General features: G+C 39.1%; 1 protein-coding gene across 3 annotated transcripts in view; it reads right to left on the bottom strand.

The window, feature by feature from the left end:
• Window positions 1-13,839, bottom strand: part of MTF1 (metal regulatory transcription factor 1) — a 34,743-nt gene that overhangs the window by 15,830 nt on the left and 5,074 nt on the right. For all 3 annotated transcript variants that reach the window (XM_006924219.3, XM_015598905.2, XM_015598906.2), the window contains exons 3-4: window positions 2,895-3,133; window positions 1,513-1,644 (exon numbers count right to left, since the gene is read on the bottom strand). In XM_006924219.3, the coding sequence (XP_006924281.1) occupies window positions 1,513-1,644; window positions 2,895-3,133 (371 nt within the window). The remainder of the gene's footprint in view (window positions 1-1,512; window positions 1,645-2,894; window positions 3,134-13,839) is intronic.

Below are 13,839 nucleotides of genomic sequence, written 5' to 3'. Positions count from 1 at the left end.
CCACTTTTACTTTCTTAATAACCAAAGCTAGAAGTAATCTCTCCTTTCTCAAAACTCCTAAAGCATTTATCTACACACTTTTTTTTTTTTTTAAATGGCATCTGTCATTTCCAATCTCGTTTTATTGACATTGTATACATTTGGTATCTGTTCTCCTAGATTATTAACTCTCCGAGGGCATGGTCCATGTAGTTCTTTACATTTGCTGCAGTTCTTACAGGCATTCAGTTACTATTTAGATGAATGAATGTATTTTCTTGTAAGCCAAAATATTTTATTTCTTTAAATAGAAAGTTTCTCCAAAGCATTTTACTTTCTAATTACACATAATCATTGTGTCTAAAGTTCCATCTAATATAAAAAAAATTAACAGTATTAATCATCACAAAAATATATGTGACTGAATAGAAATCAGAATCCCCTCAACAGCCCTAAAGGGGAAAAAAGTAACGTAAGCATAACAGCATCTAGAGAATAACTAACTATAATCTAAATACTCTTGCTTTTAGCGGGGGATGGCTCAGAAATGCATCTGTAATTTTAAAACACAATTACATTTAATTGGTGTTTAAGAGTTGACTGTCCCTGAAGACCTTTTAATTTCTTGATATCCTAATGAGGAGATGAGTGATTTGAGAAGGGAAAGGTAGCATATTTAATGCCATGAATATAACAGCAATCTTTCCTGCCAGAATTCAAAGACACAGTTTTTGAGCAATTTTCACTAATGCATCAATATGATATTTAGAGAGAATCTTTACAAACTGATTATCTTATTAAAAACATCACATAATCGTCCCTAAGTTGTTTTTGAATCCCTACTGAATGCCTGGAACTGTGTTACATGCTGTGAACATAGAATAAAGTAGATGATATAAGTCCTTAAACATTTATACTTGTATCTATTAAACATACATAAATATATATGCATAAATTGAACAGTATAGATAAAAGTATGCTCCTATATGTTTGTGTATACACATGAGATGTTACAAAGGAACTGAACAAGTAACAAAATGAAATACTTGCACCTCTAGCCTAAGTATTCCTACCCTTCAATTCCTCTCCGGTGTCCTCCTACTCTTCCCACCTTGATGTTTAGGTAGGTATCCCTTCCCCTGTGCTCAAAGCACTTTGGCCATCTCAGTCTCAGATACTGCCTGGTTACTTGTGGTTCTTTTCCACCAGACTAGGTTTCTCAAGAAGAGAGCCTGTGTCTTAGTGTTTCCCTAGCACTGATAAAAATACCTACCACATGAGTGAGTTTCAACAAATGCTTCTTCAAGATAAAGGGGACAATGAGGCAGAAAGCCATCATCCACAGAGTGGGGATACTCCTGGAATCCATTACCCTCCCTCCAATCTGCAACAGTTAGTTATAGCTGTCCTGGGGAGAACTAATACTGCCAAAGAACTAGGGAAGGAAATTTTCTTTCCATTTTGAAAAATTTCAGAGTACAAGATATCCAGCTGAAAGCTGGTCACTGACAAATAGAAAACAGTAAGACGTACCGAAATGGCTTTTCTCCTGTATGGGTTCGAATGTGCTTCCTCAGATCACTGAGTGTGGTGAAGTACTTGCTGCAGCCTTCAGATTCACAGTTAAATGTTTTCCCTGTGTGAAGCCTCTGATGTGCTTTCAGCCTATAAAATACCCCAGAGAAATTCCCTTTGTCATAATGTACTACAAAGCTTCCCCACATCAGCTTAATAGGCTTCGAGATCAAGTGCATAAGCCTAGGGCAAATGAAATCTTTTATGAGACAAAAGTAACTTTATTTATGGCTAAGTAAATAGTGAATAATAATTTAACAAAAAATATATATATGTTGGAAATAATTACATTGAAAGAATGGGCTTTGGGGAAGAGTGCCTGCCATGTGTGATGGAGAAAGGGGAGGAAAAAATAGAGCTAAATCCTTAACTTCCTTCCATATTGGGAAGTCAATATCCTAAAATGGAAAAATCAAGAAGAAACAATATAAGCCTAATACTTAAAGGCACAAAAGTACATATAAAAATATTAATATTAAGCTAAAAGAGTAGAAATCAGTTGCATGTGAAAGGGAAGGGATGGGGAGGTGCATCTTTTGTAATAAACTACAGAACAATCTACTCTGTAAACACTGAGAATTTATAACCTTGTTAAAATTAAAAATGATTTTACAAGATAACAAAAGATCAAGTGCATAAGAATTCTACATCTATAATATTTCAGTATCTAAAATTTCTTGCTCAAAGAGAAGTATATAGCATAGTGGTATTAGTGTGACTCTGGAGCCAGAATGCCTGGGACTCAAATCCAGGTCTCACTTACAACTGGATGGGGGACACTGAGCCAGTTACAAAACCTCTCTACACTTCCATTTACTCATCAGCTGCTGTGACGATTAGCACTCAGAACAGTGCCCAGCGCAAAAAAAGTGTCTTTTAACTGTTGGCTATTGTTCTGTTGGTTATTTTATACTCAGTATTGAAGATTAATATAAGTCTCCTTACACAAATGTTGGAAAAGAGTAACGGCTAATGAATGAACCACTCCCCATTCTCAGGGTGGAAAGAAGTTAATTTTTAAAGTGAAGTAGGAAAGAAAATGACAGAAGCCTTAATAGCAAGATTCTGAACCAAGGGGAGATATTACGCTATGCCGAATACTAAAATCCCCAGGCCAGAATGTCACTACAGGAGATACAAATCCAAATACATGTACTATCATTTTCAACCAACCCAATACATATCGATCTTTAAGTAACAAGTTCCTCTAATGAATTTTAAGCATAGCTTCGCTCTTTAAAGCCCCCAAAGTGAATATCTGTACCATGCAAGGAGAGAGAGCTTCACCACCGTGACAGTCAGGGCCAGAGGCTGGCAGCACAGTGGGAGAAGAGGCTGACCTGTATAGCGTGTTGAACGCCTTCTCACAGCCCTGCACGTCGCACTCAAATGGCTTCTCCTTCGTGTGCACTCGCACGTGGATCCTGAGGCTGTAGGAGGTGAGGAAGGCCTTGCCACAGCCCTCCTGATTACAGACAAAGGTGTACTCTCCTCGGTGAGTCTTCTGGTGGGTGCGCAGGTTACCTGCTGTGCTGTAGGTGCGGGGACAGCCCTCAAAGGTGCACTGGTACCGCTTTACCTAGCAGACAGGGGACACCTCATCAATAGAACAACAGAGCTGCCTAGATCCAAACTCCCCCCAGAGCTTGGTTCCCAGGAAATGTGGATGCAACAGAAACACAGAAAACTACCTCTAACAACAAAGCGGGGATATCTTGCCATTGATCAAATCACACCTGGACAACAAATGATGAGTTATGGGGAACAGATAAGCCTGTAGTGAATATAAGAAGGGTGTTTTCAGATTCTAGCATACATCTGTCCTCTAAAGATAGGCATATACTGTTATAGTTACTTATTCTCAAATAAAATTTGACTTCGTTTTAAGGCTTGATTAAACATCTTGCCCTGTGGCACTATATCTTAACTGGAATGGACCAATGTTAAATTTAGTCTAAAACATCCTGAAATTTATATTCTCAGTCATGTATATACTAGCTCAGTTATACACTAGCACAGTTTCCACTGAATATTTTCAAGTCTACAAAATGAAAATAATGTATCTTGGACTATCTGACAAAGTGACATTCCTCAAACTGCCAGCCTCTTGGTTTCCTTTCACTGCCAAACTTCTTGAGTTTTTACTTGTGCTTCCATTTCCCTCACTGTCCATGTAGTCCTCAACACTTGGCAAGCTGCTTCATTGTATGAAATTATTCTCTTGAACTTCCTGGTGGTCAAACTCTTTCATCCTTCCTCACTTTCCTTCCTTATTTGCAAAAATACCTCATGGATGAGGCCCTCTCCTTCTGAAAACTTGACCTTCACCACGAAGTAATTCCTCGGGGCTCTCTTTATCTTCTTCTCTGAGCCGCTCCTTTCCTTTAACCTCTAAATGTAGGTTTATTCCAAAACTCCTCTCTTGTCTCCCAAACCCTATCTCTGCACTGGTGCAGGGGAAGCAGCATTAGATTTGGCTGGAGAAGACTGAATTCTGGCACTTATGCTCAAGACTTTGGGCAAGTCGCTTCACTTCTCTGAGTTTCAGGTTCTTCATTTCTAAAATGTCAATGTGAATTCCTGCTCTGACTGTCTCACAGTGCTACTGAGTGGAACAAAATGAGACAAAACATTTGTAAAAACACTTTGTAAATTCTCTGATGCTATACATATCAGGGTGCTAGTATTGTCTACTCCTCAGCTTTAGCAAACATCCTCACCCTTTAACCCTAACCTTTCCCTAAAGCCTCACTTCATATCTCCAACTATAGCAGTGTTAGTCACTCAACAGTTAGTTACTGAACTACTATGTCTCAGGCAATAAGCTAGATACCACAGATAAATAAGTAAGACTAAAATCTCTGCTTTTAAGGAGTGCCAATTTTAAGGAAGTAGACGTGCACAAATTATTATATACTGTGCTGAGCCTGACAACAGATATATGTCCAAGGTGCTTGGGGAGCATAAAAAAGGGAAACCTAACCCCTGTCGGAAATCAGTGAAGGCTCAGAGGCTGAGGTACTCTCTGAATTGAGGGTGTTGATTTTTTGTTTGTTTGTTTGTTTGTTTTGCCTGCCTGTTTGTCTACTTTTTAGGGGCAAACATAAAAGGTGTTCCTCAGACAAACTAGGAAGGACCTTCTAAAAAGAGGTAACACCTTGGGAACTGCATAGAGAGATGAATGGGTGTACTGTACACTGAACCACAAACACACCTGTAGTATGTGAGAGACTAGAAGAAAGAACCTGGAAAAATAAGGTGAGGCTTTCTTAGTTAAGCTATAGAGTAGAGAAAGAGCACAATGGGGAGCCATCGACAGATTTTAACCAAGATCTGGGGTTTAGGGGAGATCATTCTGGTAGCCTTGCAGAGGACTGACTAGAAAAGATACGAGAGTAGAAGAAGGGATATGATTAAAAGAAGAGGGACAACAGTCTAGGAGATGAAAAGAATCTGAACTAGAAAAATGAAAGTGGACGATATTAGAGATGAATTCCAGAGAAATTAAAGGGGGTGAAATGACTGGTTATAGTGACAACTGGATGCTGAGGAGAAGGGGTCAGGGAGAGGCAAAGTCGAGATTAACCCTAAGACAATGGCCTAGACGACTAAAGAGATGGTCATACTACCAACCTGGGGCTGGATGGGAGTTGAGGGAGAGAAAATGAGTTGGGTTTGACATGTTCCCAGGATTTCCAGATGGATATGTCCAGTAGCCAGTCAATATAGAGGCTGGAAGCTAAAAAGAAAGTTTGTGGCAGGAGTCTTTGGTACACAGGGAATAGGTGACTTTACCTGTATACTACAGCAGGCTCAGGTTCCAGCCCCAGCTGCCACTTACTGTGTAATCTTAGGAAAATTGCTTAAGCTCACTGAGCCTCACTTTCCTTATTTATAATATGGAGAAAACAAAATCTTTTTAAAGTTGTTGCAAAAATTAGTAATAATTTGTGTAAAACATTTAAAAATAGCGACTGGCATACAGTAGGTACTCAATAAACTGACAGCTCTTATAAGAGGAGAAAAGAAAGACTCCCTGAAATCCACCAATGTTTAAGGTACTAGTAAAAGAAGAGAAGCCATTGATAGGTGAGTGGGAGAAAGGGCTGGAAATAGGAAGAGAAGTGAGGGAGAATGATGTCACAAAAGCAAAAAGAAAAAGGATCTCTAGGAAAAGAGAATGATCAAAATGTTAAATGTCAGAGAAAATGAGGAAGATAAGGACCGGGAAAACTACTGGATCTGGCAGCTAGGAATTCACTAATGACTTAGCAAGACTAGTTTTAACAGACTGCCAGGGTCAGAAGTCTGGGCGAAAGTACTAAATGAAAGGTGAAGTAGAGATAGAGACGAGAGATGGACAGCAGCAGCAAAAGTGGACTTCTGAGTTGATGATGTGTTTTGTTTTTGTTTTTTTAAGTAAGATAGGTCTTGAGCCTATTTGGGAGGAGAAAGATCCTGGAAGAAAGAAAAGTTAAGGATCTAGGGAGGAACATAAAGAAGAGAAGGATATTTAAAAGCCTGGGTGGAGGGAAAGGCTTTGGGTAGGACACTGAGTTTCAGAGAAGAGTTATGAGATAAGGATGGGTGTGACTCAAGGACAAAGTTTCTGTAAAGAGCCAAGCAGTAAGTACTTCAGGCTTTGTGGGCCATGCAGTCTCTGTTGCAACTACTCAGCTCTGCTGCTATATGTGAAAGTAGCCATAAGCAATACATAAATGGACAAGCAAGGCTGTGCTCCAAAAAAAAACTATTTATAGACAATGAAATTTGAATTTCATATCATTTTCATAAATCATGAAATACTCTTCTTCTTTTGATATTTAAAAAATCTTTTAAACTCACAAATATAGTGGGCAATTTGGTGACGGACAGAGGGGAGGGGGGTTGAGGGGCTGGGAGAATGGGGTGAAGGGTTAAAGAAATACAAATTAGTAGCTGATAGTTGGTCATGGGGATGGGAAGTACGGCAGAGGGAATGCAGTTAGCATTAATATGATGGCTACGTGGAGGGCCAGGGGAGGGAGGAAGCAATTGGGGGGATCATTTTATGAACTATATAGATGTCTAACCAATGTACTATATACTTAAAACTAATTTAATAAATTTTTAAAAAATCCTTTAAAATGTAAAAACCATTCTACCAAAACAGGCATCTGAATGGATCTGGCCTGTGGGCCACAGTTTGCCAACCCTTAAACCCAGTGGGGGTGGGGAGGGGGGCGCTCTGAATCCTCCTGTCTCCCCTCCCACTCCTTCTCTAATCTCTCCAACCCTCAATATGATCTTGCACATGTCTTTAGGTTCCTCAGACAAGTGCCCTGTCACTTATTCATTCCTGACCCTTCCTAATGCCACACAGGAGGTGCTCCATAAACATTTGTTAAACTGAATTGCCAACCCACTAGTCCAGGCATTCTCATGTCTCAATGCCTAGTTTTGAAGCCACTCATTGCCAGATTTATTCAAAAACAGTGTTCTACATATGCCTTCACTCTGCTCAAAGGATAAAGTCCCAATTCCTTAGCCTGATATTCAAGGTCCTTCCTAGGTCCTCTCTCATCTTCTATCACATTACCCCAGGACAAGAGCAGGCTCTGTCTAGGCCTACAGGCAACAGTATAACCCTTCCCTAATTGCAACACTGAACTTCCACTTCCTGCCTTTGCTTTCTTCTTTCTCTCTACTGGAAATGCCTAGTTCCTTTCTTCTCTGCTTTTCTGAGTCTCTCTTTTTCTTCAATTCAAACTACACTACTTCCAAGGCCCTCCACGATCACTCCATGTCTAAGTGACAGTGCCCCTCTCTGAAGTCCAATAATACTTAACTATACTACTTATTGGATACCTAGCTTACATTGTTAATTATCCTCTTGAACGTATATCTTGATCTCCTATGAAAACTAAAAATCTCTTTGGTGCTGCCAGATGGAAATTGCAAAATAATCACTGACCAGGAAGGAGAACCAGGGCTGTAAATGCTGCAATAAAGGAGTATGCATGTCTCAATCACAGAACTTACAACAATGATGAATGATAAGAGCAGAATTTCATTCTTAAGATGGTACAGCAGTTGATAACTTTCTAAGTAAGAGTACAATCAATAATTAACTAACCCTCCCTATCTCCCTGCCCTGCCAACCCCAACTCCCATCCAGGGTTTTAACTTGGCCAACTCAAGCTCCCAATAAACGTTCTCAGAAACTCTTTCCTGACTGACCCCTATCCACACCCCAAACCAGAATAGGTATCCTTATTATAGGTCCTCATAGCTTCCTCTATTTCTTTAAAGCATATACTACTAAGATTAAGTTATTATATAGTTAAACAATATATATCATTATCTATTTAGTTGCTAGGCACAGCAGTAGCTGAAACACAGGAGGCACTAAATAAATATTTGTTGAGTTAAATGAATGAATGGCTACTCTCCATTTGGACTATAGGTTCCATGAGAGCAAAGACCATGTCTGTCTTGTTCACGGCCACAGCCTCAGGGACTAGCCCTGTGGAGAAGTGACACTCAGTTCACATTTGTTGAATGAAGGAACAAATGACTAAACAAACAAAATAAAACCAGCAGGACTTACTGCTGAGGAAAGCAGTGACAAGAACTAAAAGCAACAAAGGAACAGTTTCAAGGAGGATGATCAACTAGGTCAAATGTAGCAGAAATGGCTGATAAAGCATTTTCTTGGATTCAGCTGATTCACAAGATCATAATTGTCTCAGCAAGACTAACTTCATTGAAGGGGCAGGATCAGAAGCCAGAATGTAACGGGCTGAAAAGTCAGGGAAAAGCAAGGAGCTGCAGGCAAGGAATATAGCTAATCTTTCAAGAACCTTGCCTGAGAAGAGAGAGAGAGAGACAGGATGGAAAGTTAGGAGGTGACACAGATTAAGAAGAAATTTGTATTTAAAGATGGGAGCGATGGCTGACTGACAAAGCAAATGCCTGCTCCCCTACAATACGCTAAATAAACAAGTAATCTCCTTCACTCCATATGGAAGGAAGCAGTAAATGGAAATGGCTAGTCTGTCTTTTAGAATCATTTTTAAGCAGCACGAATTTTCACACAAAAAAAGGAAAACTAAACCTCCTCAAACTAGATCAGAACAGGAAGTTGCAAAAAACATGTATGTTTTCATGGTTACATAGAGAAAGTATTGCAACATGTGATACTTTTAAATACTATTAAGGCTTCTCAGGCATGCATGCATTCAAAAAATTATTTTTCAGGGATTATTCTGTACCAAGTGCCAGGAATACAGAAAAAAATATCCCCTGCTCTCAAGGGGCTCAAAGTCCAGAGGAGAATCAAACAAACAGACAAGAAGAATGTAGTATGAGAAGCTGTGCTGATAATGGATATCAGAATATAGAGAAATATAGAGAAAAAGCATCTAACTTAGACTTGGGGATGAATAAGAAAAGCTTCTCAAAAGAGGTGATCCCAAGCTGAATCTAAACGACTTGAGAGGTGATACATGATTAATTTGCCTATTGAAATTAGAGTATCTATAATATAACACTGAAGATTCCATTAGATAATAAAACATGTTTCTCCGAATGAGCTTAAGAACTGCATCACTTTTATTTTCTTGTGTGGCCTCAAACAGCTGTCGATGACTAATTTAAGGAGCTCGGGGAGAGCACAGGTTAGACTCACTGAGGATGGGATCTGATGTTAGCAATGGGCAGGAAGCAGGAGCTCTCAGAGAACTGGTACTGATTTATGAAATGTTCTAAGCAGTTCTAGATTAGAGAAATATTTAACAAAGATGATTGTCCTGTTAACCAAATCAAAAAAGGAAAGGTAAATGAGATAAGCAAAAATGAGAAAATCAAACACTGGAACTCCAAGAGACAAAAACTTTAAAAAATTCAGAAAAGAAAAAAGGCACCTACCATATGAACATTCTTACAAAGAAATGATTGGCCTGGATATTGTGGCTGTAGGAGTTGCCCTTTCCTCCCCATTACTAGAGACTTCTCTTCCCTCTCCCCAATACTAACTGTTCCTATGCTGGCACTGATCTCATTCCTTCTACTCCATAATGTGCAACCACAGAGCTTGAAGCAGAAGAGCTCTGAACTGCCTTCGTTTCTTCACCAGGCCTCCCACTGCCCACCATCAGAGCTGAATTCATATACTGTTCCCACCTCTCAACCCTATACCCTTACAGAACTAATGCCACCTGCTGCCCCTCTTTGCTCTTTTCATGACTAACGGCTCAGTGTCTGATTCACCCCTGCCTTTGCTAAGGTAGTATGGTATGATAGAAAAGGGTAGGCTTTGACATCGAGGAAGTCCTTAGTTCAAATCTCAGTTGCACCACTTGCTAACTATATGTTTCTAAGCCTCAGTTTTTTATCTTTGTAAAGTGAGGGTTAATAGTACCTCTTTTATAAGATTGTTATGAAAATTAAATACTAAACTATATTAAAGCCCCTGACACAGTGACTACTAGTACATAGCAGACACTCAGCAGATGCTGTCTCACTCTCTCACCACTACCACTGCCAGCATAATGGGAGTTCTCATTCTTTACCTCTATGAGCCTCACCTGTGCCTGGTGACCCAACTGCCCACTATGTACGTAACTTTCAGTAGCCTGGTTCTAAGGAAGTCAAGATGAGCCCAGTATGAGAGCAGATTACCTGTGGCAAGGACTGTTATTCACAGAACCCATGCAATAAGACTACAAAGCTGTTCTCATTTTAAAACATGGTTATATATGATGGTTCACATTCCAAAGAGGCATTATTAACACAACAGTTCAGCTAATTAGGAATTATTGGGACTTTGGCAGGCTGTTCCGGAACCCAATCACAATTTATAACCTTGTTTTAAGGAGAAAATGCTTCCTTAAGAGTTGCTAACAAAGACCCTTTTAAACTTTTCTTCAACTAGAGATTATCTCCATATCTCCTTCAAGAACCACAAGAAAGAGTAAATGAACATTCACTGAACAACCACGATGCACCAGACATTATGCTAAATGCTTTTATGTGTATAGTGATGTACATTTATATATGAATAAACCTCATTTAGTCTTCACAAAATGCAACGGGATATTTTTACTTCAATTTAACAAAAGTGGAAACAGAGCAACTTGCCCAAGGTCACATAGTATATACCAAAATAAAGAGGGAACCTAGGTCTAAATTCTCGCTTTGCAAATCACAGAAGAAACAAGTTTAAGAATAAGTTTGGTTTAAATAAGAGAAAGACATGAAAATACAGGTTCTTTCTCCAGTGTTCCACAATAGCAAAATTTTAGCAATACCTAACAGGTACAGCCTATATGAAATGTAAATTTGAGACCTGTTATTCCTGTAGCACCATGCTGGGAAATCAATATGCGCACAAAACCTCCCTGTCCCTTTTCCAGTCCATCAGGCCTCCATGAAGGAAATGCTGGTGACTGTGGGGAGGTGTGTAACACACATGCAGGCATGCAGGGGACAGCACCTGGTGATAAATGGAAAATGCTTCCTGTCCTGGATTCCTACAGAACCTCGCACATACAGCCTCCACCAGTCTCCTTATGGATTCTAAGCCTCCAGGCAGGAATTATTCCTTTGCCCTTCCTGATATTTGACAAAAGTAAATATCCAATAAGTAAAAGCTTGTGCGAAGAATGAATGGATTCTTAACACTAAAATTTCAAGCAAAAACAGTCTTTGTCTGTCCTAGTTCTGAATGGCAGTTCTGTGGGAGTTCAGAAGGGAATCTGTAAAGAAATGTAATGACAGTATGCAAAGACAAAGTGGGAGGTTCCCCTCTGGGACAGTCAGCATCAACCTGGTTTGTGTGTGTGGATCATTTCATGACCTGAGGGACTGATAATAAGGAATGAGATTGGAAGTAGGTCTCCCAAAGTAAAGGACCCATCGCAAAAAGGCTCCAAGACACTGAAGTCAAAATTTCCCTCTTATACTTAAAATTTGTTACACTAAAAAAAAATAAATCTCCTCTTAGAGTGTCATTGAACAATATAGCAAGCAGCCAAATTCATAAAGCATCACTGTAACTGTGCTTCTTGGTGAAAAAAGATATTCATTCTCAATAATGAACTGGACTACTTCGGTACATCATGAAGAACATATTTGGTATATGATTCCTGGTTTTTTTCCATACTTCTTGGCCAACTATTCACCAGAAGAGCGACAAAGTTAGCTAGCCATGGGGAGTGGGAGCAGGTATACATTATGTTCATCAATGTGGTTCAAACAGAGGTGGATGAAAAGATAACTAGACAGTCCTGGCAGGTTCTCAGGAAGGGCACAGATGCAAGAAAGTTCGGGAAACCATGGACCGCATGAACCCGCTAAAGGAAACACAGCTTCTTAGAAGCTTGGAATAGAAAGACATTAAAAGAAAAACTCTTAAGAATGCTGATCTTTTTCAGAATGACAATATTTTGATTGGAAAAATTTCAAATCTATCAAATCAACAGGTAAGCAGTAGTGAAACAGTAAGTATGAGAATAAGATACATGAAATTAAGAGTCAGAATAACCAGTGGCCCCGTGGAAAGAAAAGGCAGTATCTGTAGCATCATTCTGGTTGATTTATTTTTGTGCAAAGCAAGCATGAAGGACAAAAAGTGAAGTACCATCACGTGCCATTTAACGATGGCACATTCTGAGAAATTCATCATTAGGCAATTTCTTTATTAGCGAACATCGCACTTACACAAACCTAGATGGCACAGCCTACTATACCTTGGCTAGGTGGTATAATCTATTGTCCTAGGCTACAAGGCTGCACACCATGTTATGGTAAAAACATGAGATTAAATCAAGCGCAGGAGAAAACAATGCAATTAACAGACGTAAACACAAGACGTATGAGGCTGCTATGTAACGCAGCATAGTGTTTTACAGCAAACTTTTTTAGTAGAAAGTATATTCTAAAATAATAAAATGTATAATAAATATATAAACCAGTAACATGGTTATTACAAGGTATGTACTATACATCATTATATATGCTATACTTTTAAATGACTGGCAGCACAGTAGCTTTGTTTACACCAGCATCACCACAAACATGTGAACAATGCATTGAGGTAGGATGTTACCATGGCTATGACATCACTAGGTGACAGGAGGAATTTTTCAGCTCCATTATAACCTATGGAACCGTCATTGTATGTGGGTCCATCATTGATGGGTCCACCTTGACAGAAATGTTACGTGGAACATGACTGTAATAGGTAAGCCAACTACATACACACTGTAGAAAACAATGGAACAAGCAGGGATAAACAGGAAAAACAGGCTAAAATCTGACTCAGAAAATAAGCTGCTTAGGAAGCCAAGAAGACTAACTAGTTTTCAAATGATCTGATTTCTCAAGAGTAACACCTGGGCATGGAGCTGAAGAAAAAAACAAGTCTTTTTTTTTTTTTTTTAAAAAGGAGGGAGGGATAATGGAATAATGAAGAGTATTATCAAACAGTCATAAATATTGGCGTCACTAGGCCAACTAAATGAATTTAAATGCCAAAAAATAAATGAAACATTGTTAAAGCAAAAGCTAAGGTAAGATAGTGCTTCAGGAAGGCAAGTCTCTGAAATGCCTAGTCATTTAGCAAGATTTTCAACGACTGGAAAGCCACTGCTGCTTCAATCTCAATTCCCAACCAACCCCACACCTACTGATTTCAAAAATAGTTTATAGAATCTTCCATGTTGGTCTCATGAATAGAATGGAAAAATGTGGTGGGAGGAAAGTACACTGAGCTAAATCTACAGTAGCCTGAACAAGGTGTTCATAGTACCCTTGACCTTGTACTACTCAACATGATTATCAATGACCTGAAGACACGAATGGTAAACTAGGCATGCAAGCAGAATGGAGTGGGAAAGTGACAGCTGACATCACTGAATGCATACTCATTCCCTCCCTACTACCTCCTTTTCTGCCTAGATCAGCATTTCCCAAAATGTGTTCCACAAAACACTGACCCTGGAAATGAGACTGAAAAATGGTTTCCCAAATTCAAAACATTTGGAGAATTCTGCATTTCTGTTCTTTGTAGTTTATTAGCACATCAAAAGTTCTGAGAAATCCCATAATAAACAAACCTCTTGATTTAACTTAATGTTTCCCAAATATTAGCTCTTGAAACACTTTCACTAGTAATCATTAACTGAAGATGACCTAAAGTTTAGGCCCTAAGCTATGTTCAAATTTTCTGTGCTAAATGATGATTCAATCCCTTTAAGTGACTAATGCCCTATCACTCTTCTTCCTCCAACTACTATTAAAAAA

This window comes from Pteropus alecto, unplaced genomic scaffold (genome assembly GCF_000325575.1).
Source record: "Pteropus alecto unplaced genomic scaffold, ASM32557v1 scaffold39, whole genome shotgun sequence".
Lineage (NCBI taxonomy): Eukaryota > Metazoa > Chordata > Mammalia > Chiroptera > Pteropodidae > Pteropus > Pteropus alecto.
Note: the sequence above shows the minus strand (reverse complement) of the source record. Positions and strands in the feature narration are given on the sequence as shown.